The sequence below is a fragment of the Pygoscelis adeliae genome, unplaced genomic scaffold, assembly GCF_000699105.1.
Source record: "Pygoscelis adeliae isolate BGI_AS28 unplaced genomic scaffold, ASM69910v1 Scaffold82, whole genome shotgun sequence".
Taxonomy (NCBI): Eukaryota; Metazoa; Chordata; class Aves; order Sphenisciformes; family Spheniscidae; genus Pygoscelis; species Pygoscelis adeliae.
In genome coordinates this window covers 1,000,871-1,015,590 of record NW_008824287.1, presented here as the reverse complement: position 1 = coordinate 1,015,590, position 14,720 = coordinate 1,000,871, and the positions used below count along the sequence as shown (strand labels likewise).

At 38.0% G+C, this 14,720-nt stretch overlaps 1 protein-coding gene across 6 annotated transcripts in view; it reads right to left on the bottom strand.

The window, feature by feature from the left end:
- ELAVL4 (ELAV like neuron-specific RNA binding protein 4) overlaps positions 1 to 14,720 on the bottom strand; it is a 65,927-nt gene that overhangs the window by 36,977 nt on the left and 14,230 nt on the right. For 2 of the 6 annotated variants that reach the window (XM_009318708.1, XM_009318710.1), the window contains exon 2: positions 6,859 to 7,099. In XM_009318708.1, the coding sequence (XP_009316983.1) occupies positions 6,859 to 7,099 (241 nt within the window). Of the gene's footprint in view, positions 1 to 6,858; positions 7,100 to 14,720 lie in introns of those variants that run through there. The other 4 variants (XM_009318709.1, XM_009318711.1, XM_009318712.1 and 1 more) reach the window with 3 other exon arrangements.

The following is a 14,720-nucleotide window of genomic DNA, read 5'->3' as shown; positions in this document are numbered from 1 at the left end:
ACTGCATTTTGAACGCGAACTCAACACAAAGAAATAACTGCCATACAAATCTCGTGTACCTACTAAAATACAGTGAGGCCAATCTACAAGTCACTTCCTGAAAAAATTAATTTACTTAATTAGTATTATTTTTCAGACAAAAGAACTCTAGCAGAGTACTCTGCTGTATAAATATTCTTCCTATTTCAGCAAATACTAGGCCTTTTGCTTTCAAGGAAGTCAAATGCAGAAAACTGCACTGCTTCTTACAGATTCCCTATACAGCCAATTTGAGGGGCACTACTAAATACGGCCTTTAAATGCAATAAAACCAAATGCCAGAATTATATTCACTTTGTAAATGGTGAACACCACAGTACATAAGTTTGGGTTTTTTTCCTGTTCTGAAGTATTTTGTTAATTCTCATCTACTACTGGAGCAAAGCAACTGCTGCTAACACCTAGTCTAGACTAACAAGACTGTACCAAATAAATGATCAGAGATCAGTGACTAGTTACCACTGCTTTATGGAGAATTACTAAAAACCCTCCCAAGTCAACAAGGGAATAAGCTACCTCTACAAGGTATTTTTCTCCTAAACCCTATTATCAGGTGGGCTTACACCATGAGGCATGAGTGTTTACATACTTTCTAAACAGTTTATAAGTCTTATCTAACTTAATCCCTATATTCCATAATCCTATCTGTTTAATGTATTTTAAGTGGGGAAAACTGCTGGAACCAGTAATATCTCAGAATGGAAGGCACTTTCAAAGCACAATCAGTGCATTGGACATCAAATGTAAAAGCTGTTTATGCTCAGATTAGACTTTCAGTCATTTAGGATCAGGTAACTTAATGCTGGGTTTCACAGTAAGCTGTATTTATCTGCATATGGGTCATTTTTTTCTTCCAATAGGAAACACTTGGTATGCCCTTTTACAAAATTGCTAGAGAAAACATATATAAAACACTGGTAGTCTTTGTATGTGAAATTTTCAGTGAATACATGTTCTATCTGCAGCTTCTAAACATAAATAGCTATGAACTATTACCCTTGAATAAAAATAAAAATTTTCCCCCCATGACAAAGCAGCACAATATTACTAATATCTCTGCAATTTCCAGCCTAAGTCTTTCAAATGCAGACTTAACCGTGCAACGGTTACCTATTGTAATGAACTGTATTACCAAAAGGCCTCTTTCCCATGATTAAATTTAACCATTAATCCTGTTTTTGCTTTGTGTCTTTCCGTTATAATAAGCTTTCAGAGTCCCCCTTCAATCCCAAGATGGACACCATGACCTCTCACTCATCTACTCTCAGGCATCAAAACCTCCTATTAAAATACATAAAGCTTAGCTGTTGCCCGCTGCAAACACTGGGCCAATACTAGAAAACATCTATTTACTAAGGAAAGCTTAAGTAGTGTTTTCCTGCTGCTACTACACACTTGCCATCAGACTCAAGAGCTTCCCTCCTGGAGAGCCATACTGTTGGGGAACATGATCATACCTGGCTTCCTTCCCTCCTGCCTCCCAGGGTCACCACCACAGTGTGCAATGAATGGCTTCTGCTCCGGAGAATACAGACCTTCTCCATCCACTGCTTTCAAAACGGTTACTGATTCCAGATACTGAAATTAAGGCTACTTAATTAGGCCCCAAATTTCAGGAGACTCCAAGCATGCAGTCTCTGAACAGCACATTCCAGATAGAAACACCAGTTCAGTGCCATCATTCACTGAACACGCTTGGTTAAAGATAGTCTGGGTCTTTGCTTTTTATAGCAGCACCTTTTCTGTATGTGCTGGTAACCTGCTCATTATACAGTGAGATAAGAAAAAAATTTTTATAGAGGGCAGACGATACCAATTTAACATAGCGTGGACATACTCCTGGACCAGAAGGGGTTCATGGTGGCTTGCTCAGAGCACAGGCAGAGCACTCCCCCCCCCACCCCCAGGTTAGGAATATACTTGTTTCTATGGAGAAATGAGTATTGAACACTGCTCACATGGAAGAATTTTCCTGTACTCTCTCATAATGCTGCATTATTTCTGACTCTGCCATTTTGTTAGCTTTTGGTTCTTGGATCATAAGGTTCACCATCCAAAGAGTGAGGAATGGACAATCCATATCTTCTAAAGAGGACTATAGGTAAAACAGTCAATATTTCTTTTTCTCCTAACATGTGACAACACACAGATGCTACTGCTTTGAGTAAATAGCTTGCCTGTCCTGGATTTTCACTGGGATCATCAATATTTATATTACACTTACAATGCCATGATTATTTCTGAACCACGGTTTTAATCTAAGCCTGTATCAGTCCTCTTATAAATACCTGAAATTAAAACGAAAGATGTAAATCTTTGTGCATAATCTTACAGGAATTGCAAATTCAAAAGGAATGATTTAAGAACAGAGTTGTGTTTTGGGCAGAGGAGCAACAAAGGTCTGATTATGCATGCAAAGAACATCAAATTGTACCACACAGCAGAAATATGCAAACTCTGTCATAAGTGATGCACACAAATCCTGTATCAATGAGTATTCTGCTTTACAGTGTGCCTGGATCGTTGTAAGATATGAAAGATTTGAGATCCAAAGATTTTAAATACTGATCGTTTGAAGATTCAGAGATGTAAATTCCTGTGTTGATTACAGAGAAACAAAAATATGATTCTTAAGAGCTCAGCTAAGGCTACCAAATCAATTAAGAAATTAGTAACAAACATCCCCTTCTCCCACACACAAACTATGTCAACAAGGACAACTCACTTGGCCAGCAGCAATTACAGTGTCTCTGACAGACACTATGCTGACTGGATCTTTGTTTTCAAACATGGGACAAAACAAGTTCAGCATTTCTCCTCAAAATTTTCTGATGAATTCAAGCCCTGTCCCTCCTCAAGTCAGGAAGATCATTTATCACTGACTTTCTTTGGACAAAATAAGAAATAAAGAGCATTTGCAACACTATATAGCATAGCACAGCTTGTAAGCACCGAGCCTCACATCCATCTGAAGCCGTAGTCTTCCTCTGTGAAGTCACTTCCCTTCAGCTAATGCTGCTCTAAAATGCTTATGCCATTTAGTTTTTTTTTTTTAACTCAAGTTCCCTCTCTTTTTGAGAGCAGCTGATTAAACCTGAACAACTGGGTTGTTGGACGAAATATGCTGTAGCTATGAAATGGTACAGCAGGGACCAGTTTCACTGTTAATTTAAAATGCTAGAATTAATTAGGTAGTGTAAATGAAGAATTTAATAAGCACACTTTACAACCACAAGTTCTGCTTTTATTAAACACCCCTGCCAAATGAAGGCAACTATCTTCAGTGTTTTTCCTTATCTCATTCCCTTAAAATCTCTGCAGTGAAAAAAACATTTTTTCCTATTGCAACCCCTCCCCCATAATTAAAATGTATGCCTGCCTTCCATCTCCTCTTTCAAGTCATTAGCATATCTTAAAAATGCTACTGTATATCCTGCCTGTTCTGAGAAGCTACCAAACAAAACCGAAATTTACAATTTTGGTTTTGAATATCAAATTAAAGGCTGTCTTAGAAGCTGTCATTCCTATTCAACTCAGTACGGTGTACTACCAAATTAGCATATTTTTTTTTTTAGTAAAGGAATATGCTTGTTTAAACATGTGTCTTTCCAAAGCGAGGGGTAACATCACAAATCAATTTTCTTAAAAAACCCTACTACTGTTCTAAGACTGCAAAAGGACTTGGAGCAGATGATTATTCCTGACATACATTGTTTAACCCATTTAAATTAAAGAGTTCAGATCATAAATTCTCTCAAAGGGATCCTGTATGTTTAACAGACTTTGTTTAGCTTTGAACTCCTTGAAAACAAGTATTTTGGGAGCCTAAACATTATTTCACAAAGTCTGTGCAATTCCTTAACAGGACAGGGGAAATTTAATCTTTTACATGAACCAGTTCAACTCTATCTAGCCTCAGAAATACATTCGAGATTTTCTAATATGGTTTTACCAGGGTAACTGTTTAACAATGATGATTTGGTTTATGACCTTTTCTATTTTTCTTGAAGCAACCTCTCTCTGCAGCTAACTTTTTATTCTGGCTTTCCTTGATTTACCTGATATTTTACCTTAGCAAGAAGGAGACATACTTACTATCTATGAAGACAACCCATATTTTTAACAGAAAGAGCTCCAACATTTGTTTAGAGGCATACTACAACAGCACACGCTTAGCTGATATTTGTTAAAAACAAAGTTTTTAACAGAAACAATGAAAAATCCAAAAGCAGTCACAACCTAAATTGTTTCAGACCTCACCAGGTCAGCAAGAATAGCTTAAGAATTTACTGTTTCTTCTGCAATACAGCTTTCATTGTCAAAAAAAAATCTACATTTAATAAGGAAAAAGCAGAAAACCCCTGACAGCCTACTGGCATACTTCCACTCCTCCCCTCCCAAAAAACATAAAACCCCAGAAAGCCTAATGAAGAACACACTTACATGATGATCCGGAAAGATGAGCTGGGTATGACCTCAGTGCATTTCCATTTTGTTACTCTCAATGTTCTGAGAACCTTTAAAAACATGGACTGCTTCTGGCAGAGGACTGCATTTGTTTTACTAACAGAATTCAATGTGGGGAATGAACATGCATCCTAAAATTTAGTAATGTTGCACAATGCCTTGATAACAGGCCTCAAAACCTTGGCAGATTAAATTCTGTTTTCAAAAATGGCAGAGACTTCGAAGGACAAATCTTTTTTTGTGAATTTGGTTCTTTTGTACTTGTATCACTTTTTAAAACAACATCTAGGCGCCTCAGTCACTTAGGGGTGATCATCCTCAAAGCATCTGCCTAAGTTTTTTTAAAGAATGGTTCCTTTAGTGTATTTTACTGATCATAAAGATGTATGCACTTTGTACGGAAAGAAAAAACAGACAAAAAAACTACCCAAGAATGTCAGAAGATCATATAGCAAATTTCTCACATCTTCAAATACAGAGACAAAAGCCTGGAGATGGAATGAAACAAAAAGAATACTGTTCCTAGCTGATGAAGTGATGGCTCTCCGAAGACAGACAATTCTCTATGAAAACACCACTGAGTATCTAAAGTCTTGAAATTATATTGCAAAGAAATCACCATGAACTTGAGGAATATGGGAAGCAAAAAAGCTCAAGAAACACAGGACCTGCCATGATCAAGATTCAAGCTAGGCACACTAGACTCCTGCAGATGAGGGTTAGGTATTCACTTCTGCTTGAAATAACTGAAGTAACCTCCAATTTAATTTCTCAGATTATTTTCAGACTAAAAGAAAAACAACCGTCTGGAGCTAAACTCGTCTGGTGGCAGATATCAAGGGTGGTATGTCACACTGGAATACTGGGCCAGCTATGCTTATAAAAGAGGACTTCAGTTATTTGCATGGAAATTTTTGGAGTGGGAGGTTAAGCAATTTGTTTTTCTTTAAGTGGAAAAAAGTAAAGAATAAATAAAAGTCAATTCCATTTTTCAATCTTCCTTTTAATACCCCTGAAGCTGTGTCCTAATCAGAAGATACATTGAAATAGATACATCATGGTCAACGTGCTAAAGAAAGCTCTGCTGGACGGACTACACTTCTGAGGACTTGAGCTGCCCTGCAGCTACTGCCATTTGTTACATGCCTTGTGTTCAACCAGAACACTGCTATATGTCAGGAAGTAAATAGAGAAGCATTGCATGTTTAAAAGCACTAAGCAGATCATGCTTATGCTGCCGATACAATGACTGCCAGGCTGTTATGGAAGTAGGTATGAAGATGTGTATTTTAATTCCTCATCTTTACACAGTGCCTATTTCCACAGAGCACACACCCAAATTGCCAGGAGTGCATCCGAGAGAAGAGACTGCTCCTTTTCTGGAACCCTTTCCTTCCCAAGGCTGCTGCTCTGTCCTAAACATTAGCAGTGCTGGTGGTGCACTGAACAGCAGTGAAATTTCAGCTGTTCCCCGCCTACGGTGCGAGTAGACACACAACCTATAAAGCTAACCTATAAAGCAAGCTATAAAATCTGATTGTTCATCCCACCGTCGTCTTCTGCATCAGTGAATTCCTGGCTGCAGCAGCAAGGATACAGAGTAGGCTAGGTGCATCTGCACCCATTCACACCTCCTCTAGCGACAGTGCAGCCACCCCTCCCCTCTTTGAGGTAACATCTGTAATGGGAGGCTTTTCTTATTCTGAAGGCACCTACCAACAGGTGTTGCTTCATGCAGAAAAGGATCATGGCAAATTAAAATGTTTTCAGGGAACAGGGTTCATTAACCAATATCCACAAATGTCCAAACAAAATCCAGAGCAGTAGCTCCCAACTACAGACCTCTGCTGTTCCAGAACATCGTGGTAAATAAGCTGTGACAGGCGTGCAGAACCATCTTGACTTTAGTGTTGTTATAGGCAAAAAATTGATGAAGGTATGGTGAGCTTCAAAGGAAATAGTCTGAATTAGAAATTATTACTTGGCTCAAGCCATTTAGACTACCCTCCTACAACTTAAGTCAACATTAAATAAAAACCAGAATGATCAGGAAAGTAATGCCATCTGAACTCTACTGCAAGAAGCTGCACAGTGTTACACACATGCAGACTGGCAATGTTCGTACTTCCCTTTACATCTGTACGGAAGCCAAAAAATTAGGGGCTTCTCCTACAGTTGTTCTAGATCCAGTGTGCATCATTGAAAACTAAAGGTTTACCATCTGAAGAAGTTTTCCATGGTGTTTGCAGTATTCCCTGTGCTAAGCACTTGCAATATAAACATGGAAGTTTTGCTGACCCCAAATGTAAACTGACCCTGATGCACGATAAGTCAACAATATGAAGTGCTTACCTGTAATTTTGTCTCTCACGAGCTTGCAGGATTCGATTTCACCAATGCTCCCAAAGAGACTCCTGAACTCCTCCTGGGTCATGTTCTGGGGTAAATAGTTGACTATGAGGTTGGTTTTGCTGTCATCTGTAGCAGCCCCTGTCTGCATGGGGGAAGGGCAGTTTCTACTGTTGCTGGAGGGTCCATTGGTTGTATTGGAAGTAGGGCCATTCGACACCTGAGGCTCCATGGTGCTAATTATCTACATCAAAATAAGAGAAGGAGAAAAACCCTTAGTTTCATAGATACAATAGCTATTTTTAAAGATACTTACAAACGAATGAGTAGGTAGCATTCATGGCCAATTTAGATACTTCAACAAAAAAACCCGGCTTGATTCCTCTGTTATTGTTGCAAAGTAGGTCATGCTAGTCTTTAGCTGTGAGCATGTACTTAGATGCAGTTAAAAAACCTTCTTTTTTTGTTAATGCAAAGCTGATTTCTGCTTTCATCATGCAGCCATTTTCACAAATGTAAATTTAAACCACATAAATTTAATTATAATTTAAGGTAATAATCATAATTAAAATTATAGTTCCATTAAATCAGATGAAGTAAGTGTATGGCTCTATATGAAAAGGTAAAATATTTTACCTATTTAATAACTGTATCACAGAGTGCAATGACAACAACATTAACCAGGCACAGTCAATCTGCAAAGCGTTGTCATTTGGATTGCCTTCAATTAATAAACTCAGTGTCCCCAGACATACCATTTACTGGTTCCAGTGATGACCTATATTCTCCAGTTATATTTTTCACTAACAAACTGACACCTCTTAAATAATAAAGCCCTGGATTTGCAATCTTCAGAGGTACAAAGATCTTCAGATATTTACTGGAATCAAAAAGGTTTAATCAGAGGAAGGGTATCAGGCACAGGTGCAGGCTGGAATTTTAACAAGTGCTTCTATCTTGAAACATGAAACTCCAATTTTCACAAGAGAAACTCAAATAGACCTTTCCAAAAAATGACAAATAAGAATCCAGCCTAGCAGAGTGCATGCAGGACAGTAGCCTCATTGTCATCAGTGCCACCAGTCACGTGAGTAAAGCTGCCTGCATGTTTATCTGCAAGCTGAGGGCTGAAGAATGCAAGTTTTCATCCGAAAACTACACAGGCAGACAAAGGAAGCAGAAAAGCCTGGGTACTTCAAGCCTTTTCTATACAGGTATTTGCCTCCTCCACAGCTTCCAGTCCGTCTTCATTATCACCAGTGTTGACAAGGGAAGGACATCATCTTAGTCTCAAATCTGGATAAATTAAAGCAATACAAATGGTGGCTTCTGCTGTCTACTGTGCAGTTTGCGATGTGCAGCTTCACTGGTATCTCTTATCAAAGAGCATCCCTCGGATGGGCTCGGCCTCCCTCCATCAAAGACTCAGAGTCAACGATGCAAACTGCTGCCCCGGGGCAAGAGACTCCACTGTCCAGGGACAGGGACAAACACTGGGAGAACTGAGGGCTAAGACACCACGCACTGAACCTTGTGTTCACCTGATCCTGTAATTATAATTACTTAAGACTTAATTTGCTTTCTTTAAATCCAGGGAGGTACATGTTGTGACAAATTAGGCCTGTAATTCAGGAGGATGGGGGACACACCAAAAAAAGGGGTGTCTATTCTAAAGTTAACTGCATGAGGGTGGCTCAGACTCTAAATAGGTTATATTCTTGTCAATTCTCTTTTGTTTGGTTTTTTTAACTGAAATGCTTCAGTGTTAGTTTAATGCCTCATTTAGGGAATAACCCTCTTTTTTATCAATGGAAATAAGTTTTGAATTACCATTATTTATTATCAAGCCCAGGAATAACTACTTGGTTTAACAATTTTTAAATAAAAAGAATCCTTGCCACATTGTGCTTAGTAGAAAGGCCTTAAACCACACAGCAAAATCATTTTGAAAGTAAACTCTACGAAAATAGTAACTTCTTGAAAGGAATCGGCACATCCAAACCAGAATCCCCCTGCCAGTTTTACCAGGCACATGGCACCAAGCACTGCTGACATCCTCTGCCTTTTTTTTTCTCTTCCTTCCAGACTTTCCCTTTTACACAGTATCAGCCATACTTCCTTTTTTCAATCTGATTTCATACATGTATTTACACATACATACACTAAATGCTTCAGATGCTGCTAAATCTGTTTAGCTCGGGATTCCAGCTGGAAGATCATCCTTTGATCTCTGCAACTCCATGACCCCACAGCAGACACCGACACCAACTCTAAGCTTTGCTAACAGCCTGCTGCAGGATCAGGGTTTTGCACCCCAAGGCTAACGTGCTTCAGCTGAGCACAGTCTGCTCATATATGCTGTATCTGCATTAACTCAATTAAAACTGGGGGGAAAAAATTCCAGTTCTGACAATAAGACTAGTCAGAAGATGAGCGAAGCAGCTGATATGGTTAACTGCAGCTTTCCGTGCGCATTTAAATCATCTGACCATATCCTTTCCAACACAGAAAACCCACACGGTAAACCGCAATTTTAGGGACTGATCCCGCCCTTCTAAAGCCAACAGGAATACCACACCACTGGTTTCAGTTACAGCAGAAGCAGGACTTCAGCACAATGAACTGAAGAAGATACATCATCTATTATTAGCAACAAACACAAAAGCTGTCTATGGTTCCCCACGATAAACAATAACCCTGCATCTTTTAAAATCTGTGAAAGAAAACAAAATTTGAAACTGACTGGTGTCCTACTTACACATTTTGCAAACTCTTTAGTTACATTTTCAGCATGCTTACCTTCCCCACCAAGCAAATAAATATCTGAGTTGAATTCCATTTAACACATTCAGAACATTAAGAGTAAGCTGCTCTGTAAAAATCTGTTCCTGAACAAGTAGATTTCCTCATATAATACTTAAACATCAAAATATCTTGGAATAACCTAATGTTGCATCAGGTGCCAGATTTTCTTCCTAGTTACTCTCACTCAACTCCAATTAGGTTTTCCTGATTTTTCAATAGTACAACGGAAAATCAAGGCACTTACTTGCCCTTCAAATTATTGCAAAGTTGTAGGTTACTGAAAATCGATCTGCTATATAAAAAACTGAGATAACGGAAAGAAAAGTGCTGAAGAATTATTAAAAATGTTTCTGATAAAGTATGTAATTTCTTTTGATTTGTAATTTTAAGTCTCCATTTACAGAGTGATTTCTAGGCAAAAGCAGTTATGTACCAGAACTTGCATTCAAAGTTCTTATAAGCACAAAGGAATAGTTCTTATTTTAGATGTACATACTGACATCATTGGTAAAGACTTAAATTATTAATGGTAGCAAAAAGGTAAGTCCTATCTCTCCTTTCCAAACATTCTGTTCTCTCCCCTACATGTCTGAAGCTCAAATCCGCTGTTAAAGAGTTCAGCGTGCATGCACTGGGACATTTATTGTCGATGACTGTTTTTAGTGTTAAGTAGCTGATCCCATGTCAGTCAGCACATTACCTAAGAGTAACATTATTTATTCAAAGAATAGATTTCAACATGCCGTTCACTGTTTTTTCTATCCACAACACTAAGATTTAGATTTTTAATTCAATACCTGTATCACAATATGAACATTTTTGAAATAGATACTCTAGTTTCCTGGGCACACAGTTAACTTTCATTATGTTTTAATTACTGAAAATAACTTTAACACAAGAAAATATTGGGCTGTAATTAAATTCTATGAAAATATTAAAGGAGGCTGTAAGTCTGTAACTTATCAAGGGCTTATTTGGATACAGGCAAAATAAATGTGGAAAATCAAACAGTGACTTAACCCCAACATTTTTTTTAAATATATTCTTATCCCTTGAAGATTAGTATTACACCTCTATACATGCCACTTAAAATTAGCAACATATCTATGCTTTTGTAGACCTTCTCTGACACAATTTAGGCAGCTACTACTGGTCTTGAAATATTACAGTGCAAACATCATGTGTGATGACATTCACATGCTACTGTATAAAGAGGCATTTTGGTTTAGGTTTTGTTTTTGGGATTTTTTTGGGGCAACAGCTTGCCAGACTCCAAATACTGCAACCCCATGTTCTATATACAGGATAACAGTATCTTTGAAGAATAAATTGCAGTTACTGTTGATAGACATTGATAATTTAGCCACCAATAATTTGAATAGTCTATAACATCGAAAAAAAACTATCTGTGGCAGAATTTAAAGACTGCAATTTTGTAAGTTAAAGGCAACCCATATTTCAAATTCTGGATTCATTTCATCAGACTGCTGCTTTTAAAAATGACTTCTCAGTGTACTACTTTCCTCAGTATGGTAATGTATCAGCAAAGTAGGATGTATTTTAGTTTGACAGATTTCACAAAGAAATGCTTTGCTGCTTCAGAAGACAGCATAAGCTTTGCCAGTGTTTTGCAAAACACTGCTTACCAAAAGGCTTGGTATAACCCCTCCAACAAAATATCAGTGACAAATATCCATTATAGCAACTCCTACATTACAAATAATCTTTCAGAAATACTTATCATATCTTCATATTTTTATTTTACAATTAATTCAATTAATTTCAATTTATTCCTGTATTAGCTCCAACAATGCAAAGAACAGCTGTATGTATAAACACAACTATTACAATGCTTAAACAAGCTAGAGTTACTGACATTAATCTCCAGTTATTACAGTAAATATGTGACATCCATCTACCATTACAAAGCACAGCTAATGAATCATTTGGAAAACTACCCACAGACTAAGACGGTCTTATCTCCCTATTGCATGCATAAGAAATAGCCAATGGCTCAATAAATGTAAATATACATGCTTTCTATTTATAAAATTTGTTCTCAGCAATCTAAAAGGTCTGCATGTTGAACTGAAAGACTGTCACATACATACACTGAAAGGAGCTTGTATTCAGCAAATTAGCACCCATTCTTGCTACCTGAATCACGTATACTCCACCGCCCATATTCCACAATAAACAAATTAATTTGTTATGTATGGAAAAAACAGTAACAATTAAGAATCTTAAGAGCAAGTGTTATTTATAGGCACTAAAGACAAGTGTTTTTAAACATACCACAAGCAATCTTTTCCTAGAATCAAAATCTGAAAAAAATTTCTAAAAACTGGAGAATTCATGCAGACATAGCCATTTTGAGGACTCAAAAGTCAAAAAAGTTATCTATGAATAACGAACTGTTCGCAGCACCTAAATGCCAAGAAAAATGATCATGGTAAATTACACCTCATGAAGAATTCATGAGGTCTAATTTTATATTATTTCTAAGTGTTCATTAATGAACAAACTCAGAACATTCTCCCATAAAAGAGAATTTAGATAAATAATGCAACGCTCTTACTTTATCTAAAAAAGCTCTTTAATTAGCATTGCAAGTTGTTTGCTTTTACAAGTGAAATCAAATGGTGCCATGGCAGAGGTCCCATAGCCATCTCCTGAACAATGACAACAAAAGGAGAAACAAAACCTCTCAATGAAAAGAAACGTAGATTCACAAAGGTTTTTCTTCTATAATGAGAAACAGGCTTTAACTCCCAGCATATCTACTTTTTTGAATGGAATTCAGCACAGCACAAGTCTGTCCCACAAGAACTTTTCTGCAGGTGAGAAACCCAATTTACAGGAGCTGCCTGACTGATCCATCCACAGCCCTCCCATCTGCTGATCGTATATGAATAGCCATGCCAAAGCCAGAAGGTCGGTCCATAGGTGTGGAGTGGAACATACAAATACATCCAAGCCCAGGTCCCTCAGCCCTGGACCAGCAGCTGCATGCCCCCACCCCACTTTGAGATGCAGCCACTGCTACTCACTTCAGGGGGATTAAGCACATATCTACATTTTTGCAGAATGAGGCACTGGATCATAAAATCTTCAGGACAGATCATGTCTTCTTCCCATAGGAGTGTTAAAAAAAGTGATTTTAAGTATTCATTGGTTCAAAACCACAACTCCAGCCACAGCAAGAAGCAGGTGCACCTGAACCTCACATACATATTGTGGGCTTCTTTCTAAAGTGACCTTAGGAGAGGCAAACGATGCTCTGTGTGCAGCTCCAGTACAGATTTTCTGTACACAACTGTCAAATTTCACTGTCAATTACATTTTTATTAAAGCTTATGTACTGCACAACTAGATTTTGCTATTATTTATCTAATAAATACATCATGAACATGAAATAAAGGAGGAAAATGAAGCTTTTGAGTAAATCTGCCCAGAGGCAAATCCAACATCCCAGAAACGAATCATTATCTAACCCTCTGTATTTTGACATGCTCCCCACTCATATGCACTTTTACATGCTCTATCTTTACCTTCCTTTGAGTAAAAGTAATATTTAATATTTTAAATATAGACATAGCTGAAAGTCTCAGCTCAGAAAAACAGCAGTCTCTGGCTCTTGTGGCAGGGATACAGTCTTCTCAAAATCTTGGTTTCAGAGTGCACTGCACTCAGGTTGAAACAGTGTTCAAACACTTTCAGGAAGTGCACATTTATGGGTGCCACAATAATTGTACAGAGCACACAAATGATCCAAATGGAGAAGACAACAAATGCATTCATTTTAAGAGGCAAGCTTCACTTCAAATAAAGGAGAAAATTATTTTAACAGCTAAGTTTATCCTGATCTAGTCCATTACAGGCTTTTGCGTGAATATGCTAAAACAAAATATTCTGTCCCCAATCTGCAGTGAAATGAATGCAAAGTTTATTGGCAATATTACTTGTTATCACAGCAGCGCCTGAAGGATGTAACTGATACCAGCACCAAGTTGTACTAGATGCTGTACAAATGGATAGTAAGGGCAAGGACTGCTGCTGTACCAACACAGTGACAAAAAATAGAAAGGCAAAACCTGTTACTTTTATTTGAAGTTTTGCAGAAGGGAAAAATCAAACGAGAGGAAAGTATCTAAGCAAACTGCTGAAGTTACACAGTAAGCTGTGACAGCTCCATAACACAACACCATATCCTCAAACCTGGCCCAGCGATAAGGTCACCACTCCTAACAACTTTCTCAAAAAGCAAAACAGCGTAATGATGCACCAAATTGCATTTTTTTTGAGAGAGAGAGTTTTAGATAAATATGTCTTCTGTTCCCATGAAGTATGGACTCTACAGCTTTGCATTTGATTTCAAGGACAGAAGGGAATGAGTGGGGAAAAAAAGGAGACACCAAAATAAGTCACAACCATTTCAACATCAATAACTTACTGAAAGTATCAGTAGAGGAAACCACTCTCAGAACTACATGTCCAATAACACACACACGATAGGAACAAAGGCATCATATCACACACTTGATCTGGTCTCTTACTCTTCCTACAGGTACTCTGGGGATAAGAAATTGGAGGAGAACTACAATTAGCATACATACAGCTCAGCACTCCCCAAAGCCCAAAGGAAACACACAGGACTGGGGAGTAGATGCATGGACAAGCACTCCGTGCACAGCAATTTCTGGGAAGCACGATAGAAGTGCTGCACTGCACATTTCTAAGGACAAAAAACATTCTTCCAGAGGCAGAATATAGTTATAGCTCTATCATACATATTATGTATTACCTCAACTCACAGTATTTGAGGTTCTTTATGAACTTCTACTGGGCTTCATTTTCAATCACTGTTTCTGGCTTCTTCACCTTGCGAAGACTACGGAGAAACTATGCATGTTTGAAACCTCAGACGTGTTTGGCTCTATTCGTCAGTGTTCTCCAAACATCTTATGAAAAGCTACAGCAAACGTGCTCAACAGCACTGATGAAACAGGAGTGAGGAAAACTAGTATAATGGGTGATGGTCACAAAAGTTTCCTACTATC